Genomic DNA, 20,726 nt, shown 5'->3' with positions numbered 1-20,726 from the left:
TATAGAATTATAATATCAAATGTTTTATGGATTATAAATCGAAAATAAAAATTCAGATTACGTTTTTTTATTGTTTAAGTGTATTGTTGTTCTTAAACTGGTTTCGCTAAGGATTCCAGGTAAATATTGATGTTGTTTAAAATGGGAGTTCCCAAATCTACATACATACATACATATTTTTTGAAACGTTTTCCTCATCTACATTCTTTACTATATATTATACATTACAAGTATCTATACTAGCTGTATTAAGCAAATAAAAGTCAATCAAAATATGATGAAATGACGATTGGGAGTCAATTTTTTCACTTATAAATTTGCAATTTCCGCAACTTTTTTCGATTGACGTTCAATGACAATATTTGCAATTGCCAGAATGAGAGCAAACTTTTTCCACAGCGCGGAAGTGCTAAAAATATTTAACTATTTATCGAAAGCATGAAAATATACATACATGTTTGATGATTCTCTAATGAACTGTGTACGGTGTATTTTGAGCTTACCCCTTCTTCTTGCTCCCTCCACGCTATTACTATTATAGTTGGGCACTGAAGGAGAGGTTTTCCTAAATTTTTCGCAGCTACAGAGGCTACGACTCAATTTCTGATTGTTGTATAAAAATATCTTTTGTCAAATTTCATATAAAAACATTTTAACAAAAATTCAAAATGTTTCATTATAAAATAATAGTTTGTGTTATTGAAAGACAGCAACTATTATAAATTGGTACTTTATGTCCCTAATAATTAAGTGCGAGGTCATCATTTGATGGTTGTGCCTCCTGCCCGCACAGTTCTTTATCGGATGGCTCCGATTCCAAGAGCTATCCGATTTTTTAACGAATTCGTTGTTGAATGTGATATTTTTATTTCAGTGAGCGTAGATTATCAGAGATTATTTTAATCTATTTGTCTGGCAGCCTGCGCTCATCACTATTTTCATAATTGGATCTGATGTATGAGTGAATTTTGATGTTCTCTCGTCTATTTGAACCTCACGGAGATGTTTTGTATTGTACGGCTAGTTATTGTGCATACATATAAAATATTGGTCTATTGTTGATGTCTGTTGATGTAAGATATTCCCAATTTTTCTCTTTATATTTAACTACATATTATTATATATTTTGTGACTACCTCTATTATTGTTTCTTCCTGTGTAATTGTGATGTCACAATGGTCAAACTAGAATAGACTAGTGGTTAGAATATAATAATTCCGAACAAAGTGGTCACGGGTTTAAATTCCCAGGTTGCTGTTGGCCAGACCTTGGATTTGTAACTCCAGGTCCATCCATTCCTATAAGAGTTTGCCAATTTATCTGATTTTCATTGAAACGGTTCCAATAAATTGACAACCTTACCCATTTTCTCACAAATTTTGAGTTTTCAGCATCTCGAATTTTGCTGATGTCGTGTTTAATGTAAAGATATATATGGGTGCATATTTATTAAATAAATAAATTAATGTAACTATGTTTGGCCACAATGACGTTTTGGCATTTATTTTATTATAATAAAATATATAGTATGACTTGATTGATTGTATAATGCTGTGAACAAAAGCTAAACAATCGCTGAGAAACAACTACGATAGATACATTTCTAGAGACACGTTTGTCGACAAACTAGAAAGTGCCAAAATTTAATAGGCTTATATGGAATTGACGACTTTGACAGTCCGATTCCGCTAGTGTGGTCACTCGGACGTTGCTCGTATGCTACTCGGATGCCATTCGGACGTTGCCACACTACGAGTTACTGGGTTTATATGGGTTTACGAGTACATATCTCGTTTATGAGCACGTACCCAATTTGCACCCGCCAGACAGCAATTGAATATGTCCTATCTCTAAACATGATCGCGTTTAGAACGAGCCCTCTTTCAACCGGCTCGTTATAAACGAGAGGGTTTCCAAGCGGAAGTGTGTCAATCGTTCATTGTTCATTGTCCGACGAGACACGTGCATCGTATTTTATTGACAGGCAGAAGAGTGCACCAATGTCAACAATGAAACAGGCAAAACCTTTTACGTATAATATGGTCATACAAATAATATATTGCAATTGCGGACCACGGTTGAACAACAAATTAAATATTTACCAAGAAATAAATGAATATGTATGCGTATGAACGTTTCGTTATCGAATATCCTGAGGATTTGACGTTCAAAGTTATCACCAATTTTGGCTTTATACAAATGGATAGGTGCTAATTCCGAAAAAAAATGTTCATTTACACGTTTAGATCATTTGCTATTTATAGCCGATTTTTTTTTTTGCTTATTGCGAATTTATTTATGCGCATTGCCAAACGTCCATCATGGTTTGTGTGAAATATATACATACATACATATATGTATTAGCAAATGCGTATATATGTATATACATAATTTGCACATGCGGTATTGTTTTGCAACGCAAGCTCATTTGACCGTATAACCTCAAATATATTATAGTAGAGTGCTCAGAAATTAACTGTGAGAATTTCTCCGTCAGTCACACTATCCGATTTGCTGGACCGATTGTGTAAATTTAGACGCCATTTGCAATTGTTATTTATTTTAGGATTTGCCGAATCGATTCAGCGAATCAGATGGTAGTTCCAGAACAGGAAAATGCTTGACATCTTTAATTAGACGTCGTTCCATTCACGAAGGCCCGCCCCCACTCTTACGAAATGGTGCATAGGCAACGCTCGGCATGTATTTCGTGAAGTGGGGGTGGGCCTTCATGAATTGAACGACTTCTACCAAGAATCATATCTATATGGCGTATTACTTTTCATTATATTATAAGGAGCTTTGTTCGAATACATTGCATAATTAATTTTAGTATTTCAATGTGAAATTAATAAAAATATACACTGCAGAAAGATTTTATAAGCGATGTCAGCTTATTGACAAGTTAGTAGAGCATTGAACTATTTTGAACTCTCGTTGCACTTTAGTCTATTAATGCTCTACTGACTTATCTACATATGTGTGTATGTTGCAGCTTTGTTAAACAATCGTGGAAAATTTTTAATGGAATATCAACACGCCCACTTCACTGGCAATCAATTGATTGACAGAAAACTTTGCCAGTGATTTTTGAACCTTCTTCTTACCATTTTTCAATGAGAAATTTACATATTTTATTTTAAAATACATAATACATATTAAAATTTGCAACAACTGATAACAACTACATAGTTTGTACTGATCAATTATTATTGCAACGATGATTTTATGCAGCCAAAGCCATTTATTAAAGCCATTTTAAAGGTCAACGAAGTCAACCTATAAAACCCTCAACATGAGGTCATCACCCCCCCCCCCTCCCTCCCAGAAAATTCAGTCAAAAAGACTCTTTCACCAGATAACTCCAGTCTATTTGGGTCCTGTAAAATGGTTAATTGAAATTATAAATAATTTAATAAGAGTCGACTACTCTAAAATCAAAACATACCATGCTAACGTTGCACAAAGATACTAAGCTCCTGCGACTGGAGGGCTTCCACTCTCAGCGATTGGGCATTCTCCTCAAGGAAGGAATCCTCCAGGCAGCCGTAAGGAATCACATGTTGAAACTGTGGCCATTTTATAGCAGTTCACACTATCCATGAAAATATTGACCTTCTCCTGAAGTTTTAATACCACTAGCATGGTACATTATACCTAGCGAGTAAGGTAAAATTGGGCATACCCAAGGATATGAGGGAGTACAATTTCAATACCATTCCATAAATGGTTCCATATGTCTTTTATGTATATAATTACATACAATGTTTTGTCACTAATCAATGTACGATGGTTCAATTGGCAGATCGCTAGTTGCATCCAAACCACACCAAATGCTTCCATTCAATTTAAATCGATTGCAGATTGAACGAATGAAACGGCCGCTCAATTGACTTAAATGAGATTCTCAGAGATGATAATCATTTTTTTCAGTTTTCATTGACAGATACGTTATTACTACGACTGTTATTCACCACTATTGTAATCTGAGGTTGCATCATTTCAATAAGTCGATACATTCTTGATCTAGTTTCGGTCTGTGGATTGTCGCAACTGAAAAATGTCGAGCTAAACAGAAGATAGCCGACATTTTTACGAGTAAACTTGGACGTCCCATAAAAAGTGAACCGAGTCGATCGATTGCAGTTGTGACATTGTCTCAATGTCATGGCGAGTCATAAAAATATCTACCTGAAGTCGATACTGCTGATATAGCATTGGGTTACCTGTTATACGTTTCGAATACTGATTCTTTTCACTGCTATTGACATTTTGTACTTCCGTTTTGAATTCGTTCTTCGACACTTTTTGTTTCCTTGACTCTTTTGTTATGTTTTAATTGAAGTTTACAATGAGATGATGCTACATTAAGCCGATAAAAAATTACTAATGCTGATTCACACGGACTGTGACTTGGCATTATGTGTTCAAACTAGGAATGTATTATTTAGTCTACGACCGGATTGACTCTTTAAGTAAGATATTTTAAGAATCATTAATGGCGAAAACACACTGAGAGTCATGCGTATTTTTTTTACACGGTTTTACTTAGTTTTTCACTTCGCTGTTCGCTTTGAAACTTTGCCATTTTCCCAGGTTTGACCGCTGATAGAGATTTCAATTGCTTCCGCTGGTTCAATGTTGAAATATAATCGTAATAAACACATTTAAGAATCCAAAAATGTTGGATAAGGTAACAGCTTACCCACAGTCAATAGCCAGTAGTCTTGTTTGTTTGATTTTCCGCCCCTCTAAGTAATTTTTTAGATAGTTTTGTACATGAAAAAAAAAAACGATAGCACGCATAAGCTTTCCTGCGGCAATCAGTTCAAAAATCACCCCTGGCTTATTTTCGGTGATACTTTATCCTTGTTTTGAAATTCCTACTACATTTGAAGGAATGTAGGAGAAACTTGTCGAAATAATAAGATCAATGAACTAGAGGAACGCTTTTCCCACGTGTCGTGTGCCTCTCTGTGTGTTTTCACGTATGATGGCCTTGAAATTTCAGCATTTCCCGCCCTTCTAAGTAATTTTTTAGATAGTTTTGTACATGAAAAAAAAAACGATAGCACGCATAAGCTTTCCTGCGGCAATCAGTTCAAAAATCACCCCTGGCTTATTTTCGATGCTACTTTATCCTTGTTTTGACATTCCTACTATATTTGAAGGAATGTAGGAGAAACTTGTCGAAATAATAAGATCAATGAACTAGAGGAACGCTTTTCCCACGTGTCGTGTGCCTCTCTGTGTGTTTTCACCTATGATGGCCTTGAAATTTCAGCATTTATCGTTTTTCAAGAAAAAATCATCCATGGACCTCTATCATTTTATCTGAAGTATCACTGGTGCCTAGTTCATGATGTCATGGCTGGTGTTCGACTTACGGACTTGTCACTGGAAAAACATATTTATTAAGCCAGGAGATAACGTCTTGGAATGGAATTTATAAAATTGTTTAGTTTCATCAGCTTGTTTAGTTTCATCATCAGTTAACTGCCTCGCTAGTGCTACCAACTGTCCCGGTACTGCCAACTGCAGTATTTAGCAGACGTGTTTTTGTGATTTTAAAATGTAAAAGAAAAGTTGTATATAACATTTTTAGGTTTGAAGTTATCTATCGTTATCAAAAATTGGGTTAGTCATAGCATACCTTGTACTACATACTATTTACCGCACAATACAATGAATTAATTGATATTCACGAAGATAAAAAAAAAAACAGAGTAAATATTCACGATTTGATAAACTCTTATCGAAATCCAACATTTTTCAAATACAATATAACAAGGGAAAAAACAAAAGAAATATAAGATTTTAAATAAACTTGGTCTAAAAACAATGATTGTATAAATTTTTATCCATTCTTATAAATGTCATTTTTTTACGTGCTTTTTTTTTTTTTTTGCACAAGTTGGCAAACCTTTTGAAACACTTTCATCGCATTCTTGTTAGATGCATCAACATTTAATAGACGTATTGAAGAATTTGCGTCTTCATACGAGACTTTTACTTGCAGTATTTTATGCAGCCTTCAACTTGGGTAAAAAACTGAATATTTTTAGTTTCCACTGTTTTTAGTAATCCACAAGAATTTAAACGGGCTAATTGTTTGAAGTGAGGACTTGCGAATTTCAGTCCTGTCTTAAAATCCGCATCACGTAAAGATGGGCTCGACCATCAAGATCGGTTCAATAACCTGCTTCGTCTGAAGTAGTAAATACTTACACATATAAATAAGTCAGTTGCCAAATTGCGTGAGACCTCACCTGGTCAGACCGAAGGAATCTCAAAATTGCTCGGTGGGAGAAGTGGTCCAGAGAGAAAGAGATACCCAAAAAGGTCTATAAAAAAAAGCAGAACTCGACCGAACAACTTCGGGTCGCCAATGATACCCCAAAAGTTTGTGCTCTCGTTATTTTATCGCACGATCTCGACCCGATGGTATTTATCTATCATATTGCGTGGTTTTGCATTATCTATGAGGTTAGATTAACCATTTATTCCAGTTTTGATGTATGACAGGATCAATCGAGTGGGCAATAATCTACTTGTTTTTGAGCTCTGCTTAATAATTGCATTTGTAGATACGAGAGTGGTTGAAACGAATGCCCAATAGTTTTACTTTCTTTCCTAATACGTCGTCTCCCAACAGTATTCGTATTCGAAACTAGTAAAATGATTTGGTAGAACATTATATTAGAAGTTTATTAGCAATAGTGGAATTAATTGATAGAGGAGTATATATAGAAGTTATTAGTTGCATTAGTCATATATGTATGTATATTTAAATAGTACAGAATGAGAGAAGAAAGTTACATTATGGTCTATTACAGTGAAGCAACTAGAGGAAAACTTTCTTGAGAGAGTGATGACTGTGTATAGGAATGTGGCAAATGGTGGTACGTGACAAGTTAAATGACACGATGAGATGTGGAAAGATAGAAAGAAGTACATCGCTTCCTATCTTGTTGAAGCCTTTCTCATTGTTTCTTCATAGTATTTTGTCGTACCACTATGTACGCGGCCTAAACGTTTTAACAACTCTCTGGAGATATGAAGAAAGACAGTAATAATTTTAGTAGAGAGAGGGAGAGAGGAGATAGAAAAACTTTCGGCTAATCATTTTTAATTCAGAATGAATTTTGAAGCAGTGGGGGCTCGTGAGAACTTCTAGTGGGGGGGCTGCAGAGATGAATCGGGCTGTAGTAGATCGTTGAGCATACCGGTGTCCAAATATAAACAAAAATAGCATGGATATTTGGTAAACCGATTATTCCGCAAAATATCGATCACGGAATATCTGTCACTCGAGTTCTCGTTAGTACAATATTTCGCGTGGTTCCACTGATGGAGTTTTTGGGTGCCAGATGTTCCGTTTTCAAGATTTTAGTGACTTGCGCGAGATCACTTTTTGCGGAATAATCACCGAACCGTATATTTACTATACTAGGAGGTCTGTAGCCCCCCAACCCATATAGACGAGCTGCTATTATTTGAAATCATAATAACTCGAGTCTGAATAAATTAAAGGATAGTACGGAGAAGAATCAAGTAGATGTATACATATATATGAATATGTATGTACATATGTACATGCATATATGTATGTACATATATGTGTAGAAGACCGATCAATTTATTTTTTATGAATAATGATTAAAGGAACGTAGGAGTTGATTGGAAGCGAACAACAAAGTAGACGTACGTGCATTTGATCACACATATGTACCAGATATGTATGTAAATATGTACTTGTTGTTTTGTATTTTTCCTTTTTCAAAGGTTTCATAAACATAATTAACGACAAACGATGGGAAAGGTACCGCACCTAATTGATTAAGCTCAATGGAAAAATTCGGCGCGAAAAACTACTGGAAAATAACGAAAGATTACTTATGGCCAAAATAATTAGTGCAAAGCAGATAATTTTTTAATGGACCGCTTTACAAGATTACTTCTAAATGGCTTAAACGGCGCTGTACTTTGTCTTATCATTCACACGAATTTATTTAATCAACTCGTAAAAGTTTCCCCCGTCATTCAGTCAACAAATCTCAATCTCGATATCATTATTTCGACAGGCGTATTAATTATGCCAATCTGTTTTTAATTTGTTTGTTCGGCGTTGCCGAATGAGATTTATAATCTGGCGTAATAAAGCACCGACCTATTGAAGATAATGTTTAAAGGGGATTAGTTTCCTTATTATAGGGGGTTTTTGAACGGGGCTGGCATTACCGTGAAGATTTTAGCTTCACTTGTGCACACAATGAGGGTCACTTTTAAGCCGTAACTGTACTCTTAATCGTGGTTTTTTCACCATATTGGAAAGGTGGGAAATAAGGTAAGGTGTGATTAAAAAAAAGTCGTCGATAATAATCACAAAACCTGGAATACTTGCATATTGCCGAGACGCGACACGATTGACTTTTCAGGTTGAGCCAGTTCATGTTCTATATCAAACCTAAACTTAGATGAAAACATATTATAAATGGGACTCAAATCAACAGCTGCTGTTAGCCATGAATATAATGTGTGTTCTGATTTACATACCATACATATACTAAGTTGACAAATCTAGGGGTGGGTCAGTTTTAGCAGTCAATGTCACTTTATCGCGACAGCTTCAGTCAAATAGCTTATAATCCATTATATTTAAAATAAGAAGAGGTTAGTAATGAATAGACGAATCTCATGCTTATTACCAAAAAGCACGTCCGTATGCAGTACAAAATTTGGTGCCGGAAGTAAATTTGTATATTACAGTCCAAGTGGACATTTCGTTCGTTCATGAACATACTAGGCATGTTTTTTTTAAATATGCACATGTTAAAAAAACGCAAGCACGCCTGATCTATGCCTATCTATATAAAGACGATATATTTTCCTTGTATTGACATATGAGCCGATATATTTGAATGTGGCGGAAGTCCAATTTTCAGTTCCAAAAACACTATTTCTGTTTGAATTAATTCAAAAATTGTTATCACTTCTTTCAATTAGATATTTCCAGAATCTTGGAAAGGCAGAATAAATATACTACAGTCCACCAGTATTTTTAAATATTGTTAAACGTGATTATTATGTGATATTATTTCTCGAATTGAAGAAAAGTGAATTTATGCCACTTTCAATTATAACGGTGATTCGATAACGTTTGACAGTGTTCAATAACGGTGATTCTTTTGAGTTTTCGAAATAACAAGATCGTACTAATTAACAATGGCATAAGACATGCCCATTCACAGCTGGAATCTACCAAGGCATACCATGCCGTACGATTCTGTGCGTACTGTCTGCTCCTTAGGTATTCTCAATCGTTTGTCCAATCCTCCATGTATGTATGGTATGCTTACTCTGGGTTCCACACAATTATAACAACGTTATAATGTGGTTTCCATAGGACTTCCCATTTAAAATATTTGGCGTTTAAATATCTCAACGGTTTTGATAACTAAAAGTTTCATGCGACACCTAGTGGGAGCTTTTGACTGTTACGACTTAAACTAAAGCCGTATATGAACAAAATAGTATTTTCTTGAACGAACACTTGAACTGTAACATATGTACATAGTACATATGTATATATCATTTTATGGCAAGATTGCGTAACAGTATATGCTTGGTATATCATCATTCTTGTAGTGGTTGGTGCAGGAAGACTGGAAGGCGTCGCCTCTTCTTACATTTTCTGGAGAATACTTTTCCGTTTTCGGACAACTATTTATGTAAAAGTATATTTTCAGGCAAATATGTATGTTTCAGTGGCGTGCCGTGCCGTGAAATTATAACTGTTTTTGTTGACCAGCTTTACTTTGTACGTTTGTGCGAGCAGGATGCAAGGGGACTAGATGACGCCATACCGAGTCCTCTTGTATTCTACTCGCTCACACGTAAGTAAGGCTGTGCGACAAAAACAGGTAGATTTTCACCGCATGCCACTGGTATGTATGTATGTATGTAATATTTGGAAATTCATACAATATGTAATTTGGTAAGTATGGATATTATAGTATTATAATTAAACAATTAAAATGCACAAGAATGCGACCTTGCATAACCTTGCACCATGAAGATATCACACAACATGTAAAATTGATTCGAAAATGCATAGAAAATTATGCACTCACCTTGAAATAATCACTGTAGATAAATAAACAGTGACAAATAAATAATAAGTATTCTTATATGTACATACATATTCACGTTCGCAGTTGCGAAATTTAAATTATTTATCAGGTATATTATTACGTATTTTAGTATGATTATTCAAACAGGTATAAAATATGTGCTAGCGTATGATTTGTTTACTAACATGATTAGAAATCGAGTGATTACAAATATTTTATTGTGATTCAAGGTCTTAATAATATCGGATGGTTCTGCTAAATTTCTTCCACAATTTACGGAGTGTGATTAAAAAATACAGTGAATTACAAAACGTATTTTATTTGTCAGTATATTGTAGTTTTCCAAGTCGTCATGGGCTTATTGTTAGGTAGGCCAAAAAATTATTCGCTTTTAAGTATTCGTAGTCAGCAAATTTTTCAGAAAATTACTCACCTTGGAGAACTGAATATTAAACTATTTCCATGTTTGAAAATTTTGTGAATAAACGAATAATAGAAGCTCAGACTCAGCTATTGTTTTTTCCAACATTTTCAGGAGTCAATTATGTATTAAAAATTGGGGTTTTCCAAGAATAAGTAGACATTGTAATTCGCTTTATGATTAGGAGTCTGATCGTAACTGCCAAAGATCGATTATTCGATTGATGCTTTTCGCACAAAATATGGTTCACTATTGCCAATTTCTTAAAAAACAATGCTATTTTTGCTCTCTTGCTTTGAACACTAATGAAGCGGTCTATTTTTATTTGAAAAGCATCCATCAACCGTCAAATACTTGTAATTGCGTATAGCATGAATAAAAAAATGGTCACTTCAGAAGCCGAACTGGGCAATTGCTTTATATTTTTCAAGGAATTATTATAATTTATTAATTTAAAATTATTTTTTAAACAAAAAGGAATGATATATTGCTTGTAAGTATTAATACCAAATCAATGGACATCTAATATCAGCGTGGAGCATTTTATATGAACCACTAGGATCAAAATTCTCCCCCTGACTAATTAAAAACAAAATAGTGTATGTCCATGGACATATTTAGGTTGATGTTTAGACGTGTTTAGTGGTAGAAGTAAAAGTCGTTTTTTATATTCCGCTAGCCAAAAATATATTATCCTAGTCAAAATCCGATATTCCATTCGGTTCGAAGTCTATTCATGATATTTTTGTTTATCATATAAATAATCTTTTTGAGCATGTTATTAAGATTTTCAATTTTTTTTTGATTCTCCAAAATTACATTGATTTTGATGCAATATTGCTATTTGTTGTTTTATTTTAGTTTTTATTAAAAAAATACATTTTATCATGATGCCATTATGGTTATACCCTTGAGCATATTCAAATAGTGGTGACCAACAGTGGATGGTTTTGCCAATTTAATGAGAAACCGTTTCAACGATGAAATCAGACAAATTGGCAAATTTTGATAGGAAACGACCGACTTGCAGGCTGACTAGCAGTACCGAATAAATTCTCTCAATCGAGGTCAACTCAGGGTTTGAACCCGGGATGCTCTCAGTGGTTAGCATCAACGGAACCACTGAAGTACATATACTGCTGTCTAATAGATTATAAAATTTGTGAAGTGTATGTTAAGGAGAAAATTACATCACAACTAATCTTTTAATCAATTTTGTATATGTAAATTTGTCAGGAGGATAAAAAAGGACGGTAGGAATAATTGACTAGACATCGGATAGTCATTAGGGCGATTGCAAATAGCAATAAATTGTTTCAACAGTGTTTAAAGCAAAAAAAAAAGAATTTTCTACCAAGTTAACAATATCAAAATCCTCCGTCCTTTCAGGATAAGATATAATTCTTGGCTTTGTGTTATTTGGAGGGGTGTCAAGTCGTTAAACAGACACGACTCCGACTTCAACTCCACAGCCCTGGTTATTTGGAGCATAGTGCGTATATTTTTTGATCACACCTTCCGTATATGTAGGTTAATAGAGCAAGATGGTTTAGTAGATAAACAAAAAAATAAATAAATGCTTACTTGTGTATTACAATTTCGCAATTGATTGTCATGAAAATGTTTTCGATTCGTAGGTCGACCTTAACGACGTTGAGAGGCGTGTGCGTCAATCGATTCATCTAATGACATGGCGAATCAAGATGTCAAGATGCCAACAAACGTTGCACTTGCATGCTGAAGCATTGGACATTTAATCGATCGCTTATCTAATTTTGCAAGTGACTTGTAACTCGTTGGATTTTAAATGTATTTCAAGGGCCAAATATTACCACTCATGAAATTAGGATGCAGTGCATTTGGACGAATGAATGCCTTTTTTTAAATCAAAAATGTCAGAAGAAAAAGTATGGATGTGAAAATTGGACATTGAACGCCAAGTTGCTACACAAAGTCCAATGCACTCAAAGAAGTATGGAACGTTGCATGCTTAGCATAACGAGGAAAGACAGGAAACGGAATACGTGGGTGAGAAGTGTGACAAGGGTTGTTGATATAGTGGATAGAGTGAAGAGATTGAAATGACAATGGGCGGGCCACGTGGCTAGAAGAATGGACGAAAGGTGGACAAAAGAAATGCTAGAATGGTACCCGAGAGAATGCAAAAGGCTAAAAGGAAGAAGAATTGGTAGATGAAATGAGGAAAATGTGTGGAGTGAGATGGATGAGAGTTGCGCAAAACAGAGACGAATGGAAGCGTGTTGGAGAGGCCTTCAACCAGCAGTGGATGGCGATTGGCTATAGATGATGATGATGATGATACACATTTAACCTCAAATTTAATTAATCGTAAACGTCATAAAACGTAATAACCAACTAGAGGACAGAGTCTGATTTGTCATATGTTTTCAAAATTGACAGGTCTATAAGTGGGCCTGTCCAGCTTGTCACTCTATCGCGACGGCTTTAGTAACACATGCTGTACATGAGATAATGAAAATGTGTTATTCAATTTCACTATTGAACAACAAATCGATGAGTAATATACATATGTATTACAATAATGATAATGATGCAAGAGATACATAACTGTCATCGTTACTGTGCAATTAGCGAGACAATTTGCATCTTTGATATGGAACCACACCCCCGTGGAGAAGACGAGCCCCCCGGTCGCCGAGGAACCGGAAACCAGATCGACCTTGATGCGATTTGTTGAGGTTTAATTACAGCTCGAAAGAGGCAATTTCACGTCGTTAGTCGATAAACAAAGTACAGAGTAGTGAGTAATTACTTGACATATATTTCCGACGTTTGTTTGTTCACGAAATGATTATTTCACATCATCTATCTCAAGATAAAAATACAGATTATATTACATACTAGTATATGACTTGTAAACTATTTTGATCTATGACATTTTCCGCAATTTTCCGTTATCAATGGAGGAAGGAATTACCTCGCGTTGGGATGCTGTTTTGCTTTGTTTTTGATTGAACAGCGTTCAATTGTTGTGACAAATTACAATTCAATGTACAAAAACACGTAGTAACGTTAACCATTTCGATATTCATGGTGGATTGGTTCTGCAAAGTATTGAACGATTGGTTTTGAAAACACTTACAATCGTGTACTATTTCTATGGCATTTGATTATTTGTTTACTAGACATTTATCAACGGTGTTTTACAAAATTTTATATTCTTATCGTTGACATACCTACTTGGTATTCAAATAATTCAATCACCAAAAAGGTGCAAAAAATTATTCAATATCATATCTTCATCATAGTTTAAACTATTCTTCATCTAAGAATTTTACGCTCTCTCGGAAAATTGAAAGGGAATTTCTTATCTGAATTGTTAATAAACATAATAGCCCCGTTGTTGAATGAATGACTTGGCTTTCTCTAATCCTGGTGTTATTAAATTATAAACTTCATGTTATATCATTTTTTTTCAATTTGTGTAATGTGTCAATGTACTCAAACACGACTGCAATAAAATAAAGCTTTTAACTGTACGACGTAATTCATTTTTTGTACATTTTTATCTACTATAATACAAAATAGACATTGTTGGCAGAATATTTTTATTGGACTACCATGAAAATGATTTCAAACTTTAATTGTGAAAAATTCTGTTTCTTGTGATTTTTTCGAAACACATAACATTTTTTTATAATTTGGGTAGACTAAGAAAGAGATTTATGCATAATTAGTCATAGAAACTTTAAAAGAGACCTCTGTATATTTTTAACACATACATATCATTAATGAGCATGTTTGTTCACAGAGACGTAAAAAATGCAGTAAAAATGATTAAAGAAATTTTATCTTTCCCCGGAAAGATGGAAACTTTTTGTAGTAAATCAGAATTCATAAAACTTAATATCTCTGAAAAATAATCTTTGGACCACATTGCGGAAGACAATGACTAAATACGTGTGGAACACTTCTTAGCATGTCTAGAAGCTGTAATTGAAGATTTATGATGTTTTTTATCAAATATGAATATATATGAATGAATTTGATAATATGTTCAGTTATAAATATGTTTTTTTAATACTTGCATTTCAGATAAGGTGGCCATTTTTTTTAAATTGAAACCCAGGACATTTAAAAAATATATTTTTTCTAAATACTTCCATTATTAAAAACTAACATAAATAATTGATTTTCTTTAACCCTCGACTACCAATACCTAAAAAATCACTCGAGAAGCGATATGGCGTAAAAAGCAACCCCACTCGAAATTGAGCAAAATACATTCAAAACGAAGTGAAAGGTAATGTAATAATGAAAACAATTCAAATATTTATTATTATCACGCTCTATAATGATTAATGCTCTTATAAAATTCTACACAGAACTGATAAAAATTGTCTTAACGATAAGCAAACATTTAAAAGTTTTAAAACTCAATATTGCGTTTTATCACTGGACCACATATTGCCAATATTTTTGTTAGAGACATAATTTTCGCTGAAGGCTTTGTATATTTAAATTCATATATAAAAAAAAATATAAAAGAGTGTACTGGTTTTATTTCACGACTTACCAGGACAGATACTAAAATAAAAACCATTACTGTACTGGTAGAAACTGTACGAATGGTCACCTTAATTTAAGGAATGATTCGTGTTGAATCATTTTGTTACATTACATAAAAGAGTATTTGAATTAAATACGAAATCAAAATCGTAATCAATCTTTAAAGTTTCATTCAGATATTTATTTTTGAATTATATTTTGAAAAAACCTACTTTATTTGAAAAAATCGAAAAAAATATAATTTATTTAATTGCCTCTCTTTGATGCGAACCTTTTAAATTAAATTGCACAGTATTTTAATATTTTTAATTATTTTAAAATGAATGGCTGTTGTTATGTACTTAAAATTATTCGTTTTATAAAACATTTTCGACACATTTATTTACATTTAGACCAAAATTGTAGGGCGGTGTCATTTCTTCGTATGGTCACTATTCGTGCTTTTACGGCAGCTGTCAGTTGTATGGCAACTGTCAAATTGGACCGTTAAGCTATTATTATCAATAAAAAAGCACAAATAATGTGCTTCATCACAGTTAAATTTTATTTAATTCATTTATAAATATCCGCAAATTTTATCTTACGGTATACAATCAATGATTTTATTAAAATTAATATCATAACCCTAACTAGTCACACACACACACGTCATAATTCGTAAGGACTAATCTCCATAATCTTTTATTGATAAATGCTCTATTGAATCTTATTCACTAATTCGCTAGAATGTATTTAATGATATATTGTATTAAATTTCAGATTATTAAACTTCATCATGAATAAAAAAATTGACTCACCACAGATATGATAAGAGAACGCATACGTAAAAATTGCTCAGACAGAATGAAAACCAGAACGAAATATATCCTTTCCATAATTATAGTATTCGGAATCGTTAATTATTTTGGCATCATGCTTCACTTTTTTGAGAAGGACTTCTTCGAAAGTTTCGACTATCCGTTGAACGAAGACATAACTCCATACATAGACCAATTGAAGAATAACGATCGGCCATCGGTGCAGCCGATAAACTCTTACAACTATACATTTTCGAAGACCGCGGCTGGCAAGTGCAAAGATCTTCCGTCCGTGAGACTAGTCATTATTGTTAAGTCGGCTATGGATCACTTCGCAAGACGATCGGCCATACGAAATTCGTTCGGATTCGAACGGCGATTCTCCGACGTACTCATCAGGACCGTATTCCTATTGGGTTCGCTGAGATCGAAACACCCGAACTCGCTACAGAAAGATATTGACAAGGAAAGCGAAAGATACAACGACATAGTTCAAATTGACTTTGTCGATAATTATTTTAATAACACGATCAAAACAATGATGGGATTTCAATGGGTGATGAAATATTGTCCCAATTCAAAGTTTTACTTATTCTCCGACGATGATATGTACGTGTCGGTGAAGAATGTCTTGCGCTTTGTCAGGAATCCTTCGCACTATCCGGAATACGTAGAAGAGTCACTTTCAGCCATCAGGAGGATTTCACGCCAGAAGCGTTCCATATTAAATAAGATTGCTAGTCCCAAAGAGAGTGTTCAGACTGAAAATTATTTTTTGAATAGAATACTAAATAATGATAATCACACTTTAAATGCTCACCGTGTGAAAAGACACATTCAAAACAATTATGATCTCCCTGACGACGTTATATTGTATTCGGGTAATTTTTTCATATAATTTTTTGCATATACAGAGTGGAGTAAAGTCGACTTAGGTCGAAAACACACTGAGTGGTATGGAACGTCGCGTCCTTGGCTCCACGCTGTGACAATGGGTGTTCCCAAAACCGAATTCGGGTGTAGTTGCACGTGCAGAGTGCATATTTATTTTATTTATTTATTTTTATACATATATACCAGGAAGGCCTTACAGGTAAACCCCAATGCGCCTTCCTGGCCAATTACAATGCAGCATTTTTATATAAATCACTGAATTACGAGACACTGAAAAACTCGCAAATCAATGAGACATCTATCAATCTGTACACAAACTCATTTATTGCTCATTAATTAATAACAAATTATAGGTGACATATCGTATAGGAGGGATTTTAGCCAATTTTTTCCGGGAACCGTCAACCTGAAGTCACAAATCCGGGTCTAACCAACAGCTTACTCTGAGAAATTCATTTTCATTTGAGGCCCGGTCCTGGGATCGAACCTGGCACCTCTCGACGCTAAGCAGAAGCTTAACGACCAAGCTATGCTGCTGGCTAATATGTATGTTTCTCATATATTTCTTCAAATATGGGATTCACCTTTATCGATCACTGTCAAGCAAGGATAAACACAAGGATAAGGATACCAGCCAGCAGCATGGCTCGGTGGTTGGGCTTTTGCTTAGCACCGAGAGGCGGCGGGTTCGATCCCGTGAGTTGACCTCGATTGAAAAGAATTTATTCCGAGTATATCTGTAATGCTGCTGGTCAGACTTGGATATTTATGACTCCAGATCGATGGTTTCCTATCAGAGTTTGTCAATTTTTCTGATTTAATTGTTGAAACGGTTCCTGCATTAAAAATTGGCTAAAAACCATCCTACCTATTACGTCACCACTATTTGAGTATATTTAATGTATAATAAAATTTATGTACAGGTTTGTCTGTGGCTCGAAATTCAGCGATATATATTAATATATATTATGCTTTCGAGGAGAGTGGTCACGGTTCGATTCCCACTAGTAGTTGTTGGACTGACCTTGGTTTGTGACTTCAAGTCGATCGTTTCCTATCATAGTTTGCCAATTTTCTCTGATTTCATTGTTGAAACGGTTCCCGATTAAAAATTGGCCAAAATCCTACCTACCTACTATGTCACCACTATTTGAGTATGATTAATGTACAATAAAATGTATGTACAATTCATAGATGTCTCGTTAATTTGCGAGTTTTCAGTGTCTCGTAATTCAGCGACTTGCATAGTAAATAAAAATGCTTAATTGTTTGTAATTGGCCAGGAAAGCGCATTGGGGTTTACCTGTTAGGCCTTCCTAGTATATATGTATATAATAAAAATAAAAATATCACCGAAAACACTCCAGGGGGTGATTTTTCTGTACCATGTATTATTGTATATATGGGCTAGGGGTGCTGCGTTTTTTTCGCATGTTTAAAAGTATCTAAAAATAAACACGCACCACGTACCTCTCATTGCGTTTTCGACCTTATGTATTTCAGAATGATATTGAACTATGTTAAATAAAAATCTTACCTTCAAAATCATTCTCAATGAAAAATTTCACTCTACATCATACATATTGTATTGAAATTACCTATATACTACTACATATGTATATTATGACATTTTTGTAGGTTTCATGTTTGTATCATCGCCGCATCGTCACAAAAGTAGCAAATGGTACATATCGCTAGAAGAATATCCATGGCATATGTGGCCACCGTACATTTCAGCCGGAGCATACCTGCTTTCAAAGGAAGCTCTGTCTACGATGTACTATGCTAGCTTTTATACAGCACATTTTAGGTATTATATGTTTATAAAAAATTTATATATAACAAATAAAATACTTTCCAGTGACATTGACATTGACAAAAAATGCTATCCAGTGACTTTATAAATAAACTAACTGTTAAGAGTGTCGGATTCTTATAAGAACCACCAAATGGGGTAAACTGTCTTTGTATAATATGTATATGTTACAGTTCAAGTGAAAATTTCGATCGTTTATGAACATACTAGTTTGTTCATACACGAACCAATCTAACCATGAAAAAGAAAAAAATTACAAACGAATTAGTTTGTTCATTTCCACTAAATATTCGGTATAAAAAGTATTCTTAATTTTTTGTCCCATTGTTTATTAATGTATGTTTACCCTGGGTTGCAATATGATGGGAATTATAGCAACGTTGTAATGTGGTTTTAATAGGATTTTCTTTTTGAATAATTGACGTTTAGACAGCTGAAAGTTTCATGCGACACCTGTTGGGAGTCAATTTGAAGATAGATTTTGACTGTTAGGACTTAAACTGATATATGAACTAACTAGTATGTTCATGAACGAGCTGGATTGAACACTTGGACTGTAACATATGTATATTGACAACTTTTTGTAAATCATCTCTTTTGCTACTCTTCATATATGTATGTTACAGTCAAAGTGTACATCTTATTCGTTTATAAACATACTAGTTTGTTCATACACAAACCAATCAGGCCATCTATAGTGTACATAAAATAACAAATTGACAAGCCCACTAGTTTGTTCATGCACAAACTATTAGGCATAAGTTTAAGTATTCTCAATCGTTTGTCCTCTATGAATAAATACTTACTCTGGGGTGTAATAGTTTAAAAATTAGTGGAAATGTGAATTATAACAACGTCTTAAATGTGGTTTCCATAGGATTTCTCTTAAAAATACTTGGCGTTTTGACATCCCAAAGGCTTTGACAGTTAAAAGTTTCCTGCAACACTTGGTGGAAGTCTAGAAATAGGGAGGGAAAGCCAACTTGTTGGAACTGTTTCAATGAAAATTATATAAATTGGCAAACTCTGATAGGAAACGATCGACCTGGAGTCACAAATCTAAGGTCTGGCCAGCAGAAACCAGTGGGATTTGAAACCGTGACCACTTTGTTCAAAGCTTTATATACTAACCACTAGTCTATTTTGCTGGTTAGATCTTTATATATACTGATAGATCTTTTTCAAAATGATTTTACATTTATTTATTGTCTGATTCAACTGATTGTAGTTCAACTGCAATAGTGTTTTCTGAAAATTCTATATTTCTTTTGAATTTTACAGATTCGACGATATCTATTTAGGTATATTGGCTAAGAAGAGCGGAATTACTCCGTTTCACTGTAAAGAGTTTTACTTTTACAAGAAAGACTACAATTCATACAACTATCGATACGTTATAGCTTCGCACGGCTACGATGATCCTGCCGAGCTATTGAAAGTGTGGAACGAACAACGGGCAGCTGGAAACGCTTGATCAATTGTTGTAATAGTTATTATTTATTATATGTATAAATCGTTACCTAAATAAAATTTACCATTTTATCACATTGTTTTATTTCACATATTAATTGAATATCCCTCAATTGCCAGATACTCTCTATCTTACATTTTCATAGTAAGTTGGCTTAAATTATATTAAATTGTTGAGTTAGGTTAGTTTTCATCGATTTTATAATACTCCAAGTTTTTGTTATTGTTTTTTTGCAGTGTAATGTATTCTTTAGGCTGATTTCGAACGCAACTCTGTAAAAGCTTTAAAATTCAATCGGTTAGAATCACTGGCGGATCCACGGTGGTGGCACAAGGTCAATGGCCACTACCCTAGAGGACTACATAATATTATACATTAAAATACAGTGTACTCTCGATTATCCGGTTGCGAATTATCCGTGCTTGAAAAATATTAATTGATTTTTTAAATTTAATTAAATTTTGTTCTTATATGATAATGAAAATCTGAATTTAATTAATAGGGATAATATATTAAATTTTCTTTATATGAGAATTAAATAAAATTCCTATTAGAAAAATCATATTTCGACTATTCTTGTAGATTTATAACAAAAATTCGTTTATTTTATTGAGGTAAGCCAGTTATCAATAGAATTTTTATT

At 34.0% G+C, this 20,726-nt stretch overlaps 1 protein-coding gene across 4 annotated transcripts; it reads left to right on the top strand.

Moving 5' to 3' along the window:
- The first annotated feature begins 54 nt into the window (after positions 1 to 54).
- LOC143919336 (beta-1,3-galactosyltransferase brn-like) lies at positions 55 to 20,154 on the top strand. Of its 4 annotated transcripts, XM_077441601.1 has the most exons (5): positions 15,573 to 15,690; positions 15,865 to 16,580; positions 16,686 to 16,783; positions 18,435 to 18,606; positions 19,894 to 20,086. In XM_077441601.1, the coding sequence occupies exons 2-5, from the start codon at positions 15,910 to 15,912 to the stop codon at positions 20,084 to 20,086; spliced, it is 1,134 nt and encodes a 377-aa protein (XP_077297727.1). In that variant the 5' UTR covers positions 15,573 to 15,690; positions 15,865 to 15,909. The 4 variants fall into 4 exon arrangements, with proteins under 4 accessions (XP_077297726.1, XP_077297724.1, XP_077297725.1 ...); XM_077441600.1 differs by lacking the exon at positions 15,573 to 15,690 and adding an exon at positions 55 to 119 and having other exon boundaries at positions 15,865 to 16,783; positions 19,894 to 20,153; XM_077441598.1 differs by having other exon boundaries at positions 15,536 to 15,762; positions 15,865 to 16,783; positions 19,894 to 20,154.
- The last annotated feature ends 572 nt before the right edge of the window (positions 20,155 to 20,726 follow it).

The sequence above is a fragment of the Arctopsyche grandis genome, chromosome 11 (assembly GCF_051622035.1).
Source record: "Arctopsyche grandis isolate Sample6627 chromosome 11, ASM5162203v2, whole genome shotgun sequence".
Taxonomy (NCBI): domain Eukaryota; kingdom Metazoa; phylum Arthropoda; class Insecta; order Trichoptera; family Hydropsychidae; genus Arctopsyche; species Arctopsyche grandis.
This window is presented reverse-complemented; position numbering and strand designations above follow the sequence as displayed.